This window comes from Benincasa hispida, chromosome 9, assembly GCF_009727055.1.
Source record: "Benincasa hispida cultivar B227 chromosome 9, ASM972705v1, whole genome shotgun sequence".
NCBI classification, from domain to species: Eukaryota; Viridiplantae; Streptophyta; class Magnoliopsida; order Cucurbitales; family Cucurbitaceae; genus Benincasa; species Benincasa hispida.
Window position 1 is genome coordinate 63,289,397 of NC_052357.1, and position 11,981 is coordinate 63,301,377.

The window sequence follows — 11,981 nt, forward strand, 5'->3', positions numbered from 1 at the left end:
GAGTGAATAAGGAGTAATCGGACTTGGATTGAGAAAATCCCAAGTAAAGGAGTGCCTTTGAGAACTTGTTAAACCATTGGCGTGATGCTTGCTTAAGGCCATATATGGATTTATGCAAGAGACAAACAAGATGCTCCCCCTGTTTGTGAACAACATTGTGCTTGTAACCCAAAGGTAGATCCATGTATACCTCTTCAACGAGATCACCATGTAAGAAAGCATTATTAACATCTAGTTGAAGTAGAGACCAACCTTTTAAGACCGCAAGAGTAAGAAGTACTTTGACAGTAATAAGCTTGGCAACAGGAGAAAATGTCTCAATATAGTCGAGGCCTTTTTGCTACATGTATCCCTTGGCTACTAACCGTGCCTTGTAGCGGTCAATGGTCCCATCTGCACGATACTTGATTTTGTATATCCATTTGCATCCAATAGAGTGTTGTCCGTGAGGTAAGGGCACAACAGACCAAGTACGGTTGGTTTCCATTGCTAGAAGTTCATCGTGCATAGCTTGGCACCAATGTTCATGAAGGACAGCCTGGTGATAAAACTGAGGCTCATATGCGGTTGAGATATTGAGAGAAAACATCTGGTAGATAGGATTCAGTCTATCATAAGATAAAACAGCTTGCAAAGGATACTTAGTAACTGTCTGCTGAGAATGATTGTGTAAAAGGAGGTTGCAATGATAGTCCTTGAGATATGAGGGTGGTTTAGTCGTTCTTGTAGAGCGGCGACAGTGAGAAGAATTTTCAAGTAAAGACAAATGGGGCTGATCAGTGACTGCAGCATCATCATCAACAGGTGCAAAGGGAACAAAGGGAGCAGTAGGTTGAGAAACGTCATGTGAAGTAGGCTGGTCAGAAAGCTCAGGAGTAGCAGAAGCAGATGATGAAGAGGCTTCATTGCTGGATAAATCACCTAAAAATGGAAGTGATAATGGTAAAACTAGATCAGGAAAAGAATCAAGTACTTCTACTTGAGAACTGATTTGATGAAAAGGGAATATGTCTTCATGAAACACAACATCCCTTGAAATAAAGAATTGCTTCTTCTCAATGTCATATATGCGATAGCCCTTGATGCCAGTAGGATATCCAAAAAAAAACAGAGGCAATGGCCCGAGGCTGAAACTTGGTCCTGTGAGAAGGTAAAGTAGAGGCAAAACAAAGACAACCAAAAGTTCATAGTGTAGTATAGTCAGCATGTTCAGCAGTCAAACGATAGTAAGGTGTTTGTCAGGACAAGATATGAGATGGAATCCAGTTGATCAAATAAGATGCGGTCAATATGCACTCTCCCCAAAACAAGATAGGTAACCTAGCTTGAAATAATAGAGATCGTGCGACATTTAACAAATGTTGATGTTTTCTTTCTACTACCAAATTTTGTTAAGGCCGTTCAACACAAGAAAACTGATGGAGAACACCTTTGGCAGGAAAAAATCAGTAAAGGCTAGTTCTGGTGCATTATCCGATCGAAAAGCTTTTATGGAAAAACCATATTGAGTTTCAATCAACTGAAAGAAGTGAGGGAAAATAGTAATAGCTTCACTTTTGTTCCTCATAAAAAGAAACCCAAGTGTACCGAGAATAATCATCAACTAGTGTTAAAAAGTAACGATATCCAACATGAGTAGGTTCATTTTAAGGGCCCCAAATGTCACAATGTATAAGATCAAAAGCATGAGCAGTAAGTCTATTATGGCTTTGAAAAGACAGTCGTTTTTGTTTTGCTAGAGGACAAATCATGCATTTATTACAAGTACTATCCATGTCTACATGTAAAATGTCTTTTAGGAAACTAAGATGTTTATATGATGGATGTCCAAGCCGATTATGTCAAGTAGAAGCAGAGAATGTAGTAATGGAAGAACAAACAAGTTCTGTAGTATGTGAAAATGAATGTAAGGACCTATCAACTGATGCTTGCAACAAGTATAATCCATTCCATTTGTTAGCCTTGCTAATCGTCTTCAAAGAGTACTTGTCCTGAATGAGGCAAAAATCACTAGAAAAAGTGACCATGACGGGTAGATAGGAAGTTAAAGAGCTTATGGAAATTAAGTTGAAACAGAAATTTGATATATATAGCACATTTTGTAGCATGATATCTGTGCTGATTTGAATATCCCCAACAAATTCAACCAGAAGCTGAGACTGATTAGGCAAAGTAACAGTTTTCGGTTTAATTTGTCTTAGAGTAGTGAATAGGACCTTATTATGACAGATATGAGTTGATGCACCAGAATCAAGTATCCACTGATCAGAAGATATATCAGAAAGGGAACAAATACCTACAACGTGAGCTGTAGGAGTGATAGAATCTACCTTATTGAACGTTGCTGCTATGGTGGCTGTTTTGGACTTGTTGAGATGGGACTAGAGCATAGCCAATAAGCCTTGGCATTGTTCAGATGTTAAAGAGGATAAAGAATCAGAATGATCTGCTCTTGCTGATTCGGGAGGTTTGTAAAGCTTGTGCCCTGGTGGATATCCATGGAGTTTGTAACAATGATCAATAGTATGCCCTTGAATATTACAGTGGGTGCAAATCGGTTTATCCTTCTTCTTGTTTTGATTGGTGTTGCGAGAATAGCTTGGAGCAGTCTGGTGGGAAGCAGAAGAACCATTTTTCACAAGGAGGGCAGTGACATTAGATGAAGATATCGCATTGCCAAAGGATGAAGAATAAGCTTTCTGGTCAATTTCTTGTGCAACTAAAGAAAAGGCTCGATTGATTGATGGTTCTGGTTCCATTAGTAATAACTGAGATCTGATAGGAGCAGATGAATCGTTTAAACCCATGAGGAAAGCCATAACATACTCTGTTTGGAAGTAAGTCTGTAGGTTCTTGACACCACCACAAGTGCATTTTCCACAAGAACAAGATGGGCAATAGGAGATGAGTTCATTCCACAACATTTTCAGCTTGCCATAGTATGTGGTAACAGAATCTTGATTTTGGGATAAGTTGGAAATTTCACGGCATAGTTGGAAGACTCTTGGTCGATTTTTACGTTGGTACCATTCTTGCAGATCAGCCCAAATTTCTTGAGCGGAATTGGAGAAGTTGATGCTAGCAGAAATCTCTTTGGAAAGAGAGTTAAGAATCCACGCGGTGACAATGCCATTACATATGATCTAAGAACTGAGTAACTCACCGAAAGGTCGAGGGATTTCACCATTGATAAAGCCGAGTTTATTCTTGACAGTGAGCCCGATCTCCATCGTCTGACTCCACGAGTCGTAATTCGATTCCGTAAGAAGATTGGAAACAAGCACAAGGCTGGTGCTGTCTGAGGGATGAAAAAAATAAGGGTTCTGATATTGTTCAAGAATGGAAGATAGGGAAGCTCGAACATTCTCCATAGAGTTGGAGTTTCTGGATGAGGTTGGGTCGTTGGATCTGGTCATGATCGTCGTTTCGGATGAAGAAGAAGAACGAAAGTCACGAGGAATAAGGCAGCGGCTTGAGGGTGTCGAAATCTGAAAAAGAGAGAAAAATCGGCGCTCACCGGTGGCGCTCGACACTGTGGACGGAAGCGAGCGAGATCGGCGTTAGCGTTCGGAAGGTCGGGGAGTGAGATCGGCCCGAGAAGAAGAAAAGTCACGAGAAAAAAAGTGGCTGGAGGGAAAATGAAAAAGAGTTTTAATTTTACTCTGATACCATATTAAAGCAAAGTAAATAAATCTGCTTAACCAAAAGAGGCCTATAAATAGGCATAATTACAACAGCATTTAACTACCCGTATAACAAAACTTATAACAAAATATAAACTAATTTCTAATAATGTCTCTTCTTTCAAAATTACTCACTCTCCTCTTTGGGTGATTAAATAGAGTTACTTATAGGTCCGTCTTCTAACACGTGTCTCTAATTACGTGTAGCAACGATGGTGTTTTGGACGTTTCTGGCGCTTGGAGTTGTAGGGTGTCAGCCCGAGTCTAACTGGATCCTTTTTTTATTGGTATAATTCATCGGCTCGAATGGTCGGTCCAAATCCCGAGGCATTAATATTTTCCTTTTGGGACATATTTTCTCCTATGTCTCCTCCCAGTACCCTATGTGTTTGGGCTAACTTGTGGACTTTTGGGTCTTGCCTTGGGTAACTCTCAACATTTTGTTATATATTAATTAATATTAGTAATTGAAGATATAAGTAATTAATATATTTATTAATAACAATAATAAGCAAAAAAATACATTTTCGATCCCTAGGTTTTAGGTCTGGTTTCTATTTAGTCCCTATGTTTTAAAATGCTACACACTTGATCCCTTAAATTGTTAGTTTTATTTCAATTCAGTTCCTAAGTTTCAAGATGTTATAATTTTACCCTTAAAATTTGAGTTTTATTTCAATATGGTTCTTAGGCTTCAAGATTTTACATCTTTAATCTCAACTTTTCATTAAATATCCGATTAATTAATTATAATTCTTTTAATGATTTTTAATTTGTTAACATAAATTAATATTAAAGATAGAATAATCGAGATTAAAAGTGTATATCTTAAAACATAGAAACTAAATTGAACCAGAACTTAAATATAAATGATAAAATTATAATATTTTGAAACCTAGAACTACATTGAAATTAAATCTAACTTAAAAACTTAATGTGTAACATTTTAAAATTTATGAACTAAATAGAAATTATGGCCAAAAGAATCAAAACAGTATTATTCACTTACTATAATGACAATAACAATAATAAGTTCATGACCGTTTCCTTTTTATTGGCAAACACATCAAGCGAAAGCCACCACTTTGCTTATGGAAGCAAAATGATTACTTGTAAAAGGCGAAAAGTTCTATTTTTTCAAAAAAAAGTATATCTTTGTTTAAAAGTCTAAAAATATGAAACCTTTTTATTTGTTAAAAAAAGGAGTTGCAAATTTTAATATTAAAAAAGCGTTTACTATAATTTAACATATAATAGTTTTTTTCTTTTTCTTTTTACAAATATATAACGAGGCAAAAAATTATTTAAATCCACAATATATTGTAACTTTTTTTACTAGTTCAAGTATTGCAAATAAACGTATTAATTGAAAATTCACCAATTTAATGATTAATTAGGATAATTTTAAGAAATTACATCCTAACAAATTAAATTTTGAAGGATTAGTAGATTGTCACGTGAAATTATTTGAGAGACACGTAATCTGATCCGAACACACGAATGTAAAAAAGAAAAAATAATTATATTTTGAATTAAGGTATTTTAGTGAAAATAAAGATGTTTGGACAATCAAATCACGTTGGCGTTAGAAATTGAATTAGATAACAATATAATCACATTAGTATTTTTTTTTTTTACATATTTATTATATGTTTTTTGTCGTGATGTTGAGTTTTTTTCTTTTTTCTATTCTTTTTTCCTTATGAGTACAAACGTTAAACGATACTTTTTCAAAATTAATATTAAATTATTGTTAATACTATTATTCTAATTGAGCCATAAATATTAAATTTGTAAATATTGTGCTATATTTTATTTGTTTGAAAAAACAATGGGTCAATTATAAAAAAAACAAAAATACATTTTCCATTTAAATTTATTGATATTTGATTAAAAAAGAAAAAGTTATAATTCATAATTAGTGCAGTGTAATTACTTTTTGAGCAGATCGACATGTTGTGTGATATGTAAATAAATAAGTCTAATGATATGTTCTTGACCTTTCGAAATTGAATTTTAAATACTTATTACTTATAATTACTATTTGCTTTTTCAAAATTAAACCTATTTCTGTTCACTTTCTTATAATTATTTACATTTTTAAAAGTAAAATAGTTAGATTTTTTAACTAAATTCTAATAACAAAATTAAAACAATTTTTTTTTTTTCATTTTCAAAATTTCACTTGGTTTTTTAAAAATATTGATAAAAAAAAAATTAAGGCTCGTGGATAGTTGATTAAAAAAGAGTTAGATGTGCATCTTTGTATGATAATTAAAAAGGATTGAATGTTCTTTTTTTTTATAACGATCATAACTCAACTGACATACGAGAGTGTTACTGATCACGAAATTTGTGATTTGAATATATCAACTCTTATAATTAAATATATATATATATATATATATATATATGTATTTCAATCGTATATAATGATTTTTTATTGCATTAAAGTTTCTCATTTTAAGCATTTTTATGTCGAGTTCTCAAGTTAAAATTTGAAAAAACAAACCAAGTTTGGTGTTATTTTCCATTTTTAGATGATCTAATTTAGCAATAAAGTATAATTGAACCAACTTATGTATACCTCTTAAATGCTATTTATGTCTCTCTTTCTTCAATAGTTTTTTTTCCCCACAAGTCCTTTTAACTCATCGAGTTCATTAATATTATTTTACTTGACTTCCTCCTTTGCTATCACTTTCTCTATCAGACTTTTCGAGTCACTTCATCTATGTGCCTCCGAGATGTCTTAATCTAAAATCTCAATGATGTCAGACTTCTCCTTAAGTGATGGATTGAAATCGTTTTAGGATCTCATCTTCCATCACCAGATGGGGATCGATTTTTGGGTTATATTAATATTAAAACTCTTAATGAACAAGCTTATCAATTTAGATTCTAAACTTTCGTAAGTATGTTCACTTTACACCATCTTCCAGATCTCGTTAGATCAATATTGTCTGAAATTTATGATTTGAGTCCATAAAACTCGTAGATTTTTATAAGTCAATCAATTGAGACACTTTATTACACTTTTGAAAATCATTCTCAAATGGGTGTAAACTTCTTCAATTGTTGGTTTTATAAAATGGATGATTAGAGTAAATTCATAGACGATCTCGAAATGAAATTTTGACTAGGTGACTAAATTGATTCATTTATGAAAGCCTATCAGCTTAATTGATTCAATTATAAGCTTTACACGAGATTTTTCCAAACGAAATGTAACGAAATGTGCAAATTAATACACTTACGAAATTTTATGGTTTAAATTGATACGATTAATAGTTGGAGGTTGAAATTGATACAACTCAAAAAATTTAGAGATAGAAATTAATATTTTCCCTATATTTTTAACAACTCAACTAGTTAAAGTTCACATAAAAAAATAGTTAAGATATTTATTATTGACCAACGTATCAGAAGTTTGAATCATCTTTATTCTTTTTCAATATATACATGCTCCATAATATATATATATATATATATATATATATTATAAAAGTAAAAAAGGAATAGTCAATTTAAAGCTATCTACATTTTAGAATAATAATAAAATTAAAGCAATCTCCAACCAATCAACCTAAGCGCTTTGACTTCAAGATCCGCAACATGTTCCCAATTTTCGTTTGTTATTTCTTTGTCATGGTTTGGATAACAAGTCAATGTGCCTTTAATTCAACTCTAAAAAAGTTCTCTTATTTTTTGAATTATGATTTATTCCAAAAAGTTCCATTTTTTTTCTTCTTTATGTATAAATGTAGGTTTATAAATGAAGATTATAATAGAAAAAAATGGGGTCATATTTGCAAACTTGTTATATGGAAAATATTTTACGATTATGATGTTTTTTTCCCACGGTTAACATTAATATACAATTTTTTATACCATTTGTAACACATATAATTGATATACCCTTAAATAAAATAAAGGATTGTCTTCGAACAAAAAAAAAAAAAATGAAACAACTTATTAATAAATATAGAAAATGTCACTATCTATCATCAATGATGATTGATGTCTATCGCGGTCTATCGTCCGTTGATAGATGTCTATCGTAGTCTATCACGGATAGACACTGACAATTTATTATACTTGAAAATATTTTCAGCAATTTTACTATTTAAAATAATTACCCTCAAATAAGCCAATAGATAATTTATGCAATAGAGTATATAAATGTATCAATATGAAGTAACAAATTTACCATTATTTATTTTTAGGTAAATTTGAAAAAAAAAATGGTATTTAGACTAAGTATGCTACTATCATACTAAAAAAAAAAAGTACGCTACAATCATAAAGATGTTATATTATTGTTATATAACAATGTAGAGATAAGGGATTGAAACCTCAATCTAAAATAAAGTAATAGATATCTTTACCTACAAAGCATAAACCGTGTTCGTATTAAAAAAAAATTATATTAAAGTTATAAGAATGTTGAACTACCATTTGGTTGTTGTAATTTTTTAATTTCATTTCATTTTATTCTATAGAATTCTAAATATTCTAACTATATTCTTGTGTTTCTAATTAGGGGTGTACATAAAAGCACCGAAAACCGATCGAATTAAGGTCGATTGGTTAGACTAGGGGTTGATTGGTTGGTTTTTGGTTTTTCTGGGTTTTTTTTTTTTTTTTTTTTTGAAAACCGACCGACCGACGCATATATATTTGTTTTTGTTTTTGTTTGTTTGTTTGTTTTTCAAATAAGTATAAAAGCAAACACATTACCACTAACCAAGCCTACTATTTTAATATTGATTTATTATTATTTTTTATGTTGCCTAATTTTTAAACCATTACATGATTTATTTAAATTTTTCATAATAAAAATGATTGATTTAAAATTAAAAAAGTTGTTAATTTTATTAACCTAACAATACCACATTATCCATTCATCTTTTCCTTTCATTCAACTTGGCTCTTCTTAAAAAGAAAAAAAGAAAAAAGAAAAAAGACCAAATCGACCCGACCAATATAAAGACAAATTTCACACTATTTTTTTTGGTCGGCTTTCGATGCCGGTTTCCTCCCTAAAACGATACTGACCGACCGATGTACATCCTTATTTCTAATAAAGCTTAAAATCAGTCCGTGGAATTTAATTAAATAATGACAATAAATTTCATAAAAGAATATATAACGTGTCTATGTTTTTCAAAATGTATAAAAGCAAAGATCAACAGTGATTTTTTCTTTTTAATAGAAAAAGTATAAATTAACTGAATTTTGCGATCTCAGTTGTTTATTAATAAAGTTTTGAAAAAAGTTATAAATATAGTAAAATTTGTAATTGATTTTTTTTCCCAAATTAAAATTTGGTACTGAATTATCCGTAATTTTTTAAAAGGGAAATTATCCATATCTTCAAAAGTCATTATTATCATTCCATATATGATATATAATAATATACACACATGCAAAGGATATACATAAAAATGATATAATGAAAGATTAAAATATCGTTATGGTCTAAATCTTAAATTTAGTCCATATCATTAGCTTATTGTTAATTTTTCTAAAAATCTTTTATTATCTATTAGTGTATTTTCGTATAATTTTAAAGATACATCCATATATTGTATTTCTTTAAATAAAAATTATTATTATTATTATTTAGTCTTTTATAATAAATAAAAATAAGATTATTATCTCAAAAAAAAAAAAAAAAGTAAGGGACTAAATTTAAGATTCAATAATAACACGTTGACTAACTTATAGACACGTATAATATTAAAAAAAACTAAAATTAAAAAAATTCAAAATATAGTATCCAAAATGATATTTTTAATTAAAAAAATATCCTACTCTAAGACTACATTCATCAATCCATAATGAAAATTGGTTTAATCAGAATGAAATTTCATTATAAATAAATCATAATGAACAAAAATTGCAATGTAATTGAATTAGTTTTGATCATATTTACTTAGAGTAATGAATTTACCACATTTACTGTAATGACTCTAAACGGTAATAATAAGTATAAATATGATAGATTCATACATCTCATACTTTAATATATATATTAACGATAACAATAATTTTTAATATAGATTGGGCCGTGGGCCCTACAGAAAACATAATAAATAACCAAATTCATTTATTTTTTTTAATGTAAACGTAGTCTAATTGTATAAAGGAATTTTAAAATATTTAAAAAAGAGTAGAGAATAAATAGAATTCAATGATTTCAAAATGAATTTAATCTAAATACGCTCAAATAATTTTGTTTTGAAATTCAAATTCAAACATGGCAGTCCCTGAGTGATTCAAGAATTTGGACACAAGACAACAAAATAAGACATATTCTTCCCATTTTCGACCCCACAATTTATTTATTATTTCATCGTTGCACCAAAACCCAATGAGAAAATAAATAAATAAACCTAAAAAAAAAAAAAAAAAAAAATCAAACTAGAATGGATCTATATTAGACTTCCCTAAAGTTCCTTCACCACTGATTCTCAATTTATTTATTCTCCCAGATTTCTCTCCCTTTCCTCTCTCTGTCTCTTTCTTCTTCCCTGATCCGTACTCAAATCGAGCTCAGTCCCTTTCTCTGAATCCTCCATTGTTGATTCTTCAAATTTCTTTTTCTTCTTCTTCAATTTCTTTCAATGGGCAAAGGCGGTTCTCTCAGTGACAATGTTCTGAAGAAGATCATTCTCTCTTACACCTATGTCGCCATTTGGATCTTCCTCAGCTTCACCGTCATCGTCTACAACAAGTTCATCCTCGACAAGAAGATGTACGATTGGCCATTTCCGATTTCCCTCACCATGATCCATATGGGTTTTTGTGCTTCTCTCGCTTTTCTTCTCATTCGCGTCTTCAAGCTCGTCGAACCAGTTTCAATGTCCAGAGATCTCTATCTTTCCTCTGTCGTCCCAATCGGAGCTCTCTATTCTCTCTCATTATGGCTTTCTAATTCCGCTTACATTTACCTCTCTGTCTCCTTCATTCAGATGCTCAAGGCTTTGATGCCGGTCGCTGTTTATTCGATCGGTGTTCTCTTGAAGAAAGAAGGTTTCAAGACCGAAACAATGGTGAATATGCTTTCGATTTCGTTTGGTGTTGCGATCGCTGCTTATGGTGAAGCGAAATTTGACGCCTGGGGTGTGGCTTTGCAACTCGGTGCCGTTGCATTCGAGGCAACTCGGCTTGTTCTGATCCAGATTTTGCTTACATCTAAAGGAATTTCATTGAATCCAATCACTTCTTTGTATTACGTTGCGCCTTGTTGTTTTGTTTTCTTGTTAGTGCCGTGGATCTTCGTCGAGTTCCCAATTTTGAAGGCTACATCCAGTTTCAATTTCGATTATGTGATTTTCGGTACTAATTCCTTCTGCGCATTTGCCCTAAATCTTGCTGTGTTCTTACTCGTCGGAAAAACCTCTGCCCTAACGATGAATGTCGCCGGCGTGGTAAAGGATTGGCTTTTAATCGCCTTCTCGTGGTCGGTGATTAAGGACACTGTGACTCCAGTCAACTTGTTTGGCTATGGTCTGGCTTTCATTGGAGTTGCGTATTACAATCACTCGAAATTGCAGGCGCTGAAGGCGAAAGAAGCTCAAAAGAAGGCTGCTCAGGCCGATGAAGAGACCGGAAAATTGCTGGAGGAAAGGGAGATCGACGGATTGGGGAAGAAGAACGAATCTGATGATTGAATTCAAATCTGAAACAGACACAGAACTTAGCAATAAATCAGGAAGAAGAAGAAGAAGAACAACAACAACAAGAACAACAAAGAGAAGGATCAATATGGAGAATTGGGGCAGCTGAGGAATTTGGGATCTCTTCTTCATCAACTCAAATTCAGGTTGTTTTCTGAATTTCATCATCCTCCATTACTGTTACTTCTGATTGTTAGTAATATTATTAGGTGTTTGGGATTTGCTTCTGTTGATTGATTACAATGGCTGCAGCCATTGATGAATCTGATGTGTTTGTAGAATTAGAGAATCTCAAATGCCATTTTTTTCTTTCTTCACAGCATCATCATCCTCTTCCCTTTTTTTCCAAGTTCAATTTCTTTAGAAACTTTTTTTGATTCAATGAAGGGTTCAGTTCAGTGCTTATTTATTCACTTTAGGGGTTGTATTCCATTGTTCTCTTGTTAATGTCTTAATGATACTTTGGATTAGATTATTTGGCTTTTATGGATATTGAGCAATAAAATTATGTTTAGTTGTTCTGATTAACACCAATGCTGATCTAACAATTGATAGCCTAGAAGGCTAGAGCTAGATCTTCTTTTGTTTGGAAGATTCCATTCGATTTATAGAT

General features: G+C 31.9%; 2 protein-coding genes across 2 annotated transcripts; one reads left to right on the top strand and one right to left on the bottom strand.

Moving 5' to 3' along the window:
• Positions 1–2,381: 2,381 nt before the first annotated feature.
• On the bottom strand, positions 2,382–3,230 carry LOC120084843. Its single transcript, XM_039040660.1, has 2 exons — positions 3,164–3,230; positions 2,382–3,091 (listed from the first exon to the last, which is right to left on the bottom strand). The coding sequence occupies exons 1-2, from the start codon at positions 3,228–3,230 to the stop codon at positions 2,382–2,384; spliced, it is 777 nt and encodes a 258-aa protein (XP_038896588.1).
• A 6,902-nt stretch (positions 3,231–10,132) lies between these two features.
• Positions 10,133–11,781, top strand: LOC120087173 (probable sugar phosphate/phosphate translocator At5g25400). Its single transcript, XM_039044079.1, has one exon. The coding sequence runs from the start codon at positions 10,313–10,315 to the stop codon at positions 11,360–11,362; it is 1,050 nt and encodes a 349-aa protein (XP_038900007.1). The 5' UTR covers positions 10,133–10,312; the 3' UTR covers positions 11,363–11,781.
• Positions 11,782–11,981: the final 200 nt, after the last annotated feature.

What these genes read in the sequence shown, in the direction of transcription:
- LOC120087173 (XM_039044079.1), top strand. Translation starts at nt 10,313, where the DNA reads ATGGGCAAAGGCGGTTCTCTCAGTGACAATGTTCTGAAGAAGATCATT.
- LOC120084843 (XM_039040660.1), bottom strand. Translation starts at nt 3,230, where the DNA reads ATGGAGATCGGGCTCACTGTCAAGAATAAACTCGGCTTTATCAATGGT. An exon ending in TGAAATCCCTCGACCTTTCG is followed by an intron (nt 3,092 to 3,163) that starts GTGAGTTACTCA and finishes CTCTTTCCAAAG; the next exon opens with AGATTTCTGCTAGCATCAAC.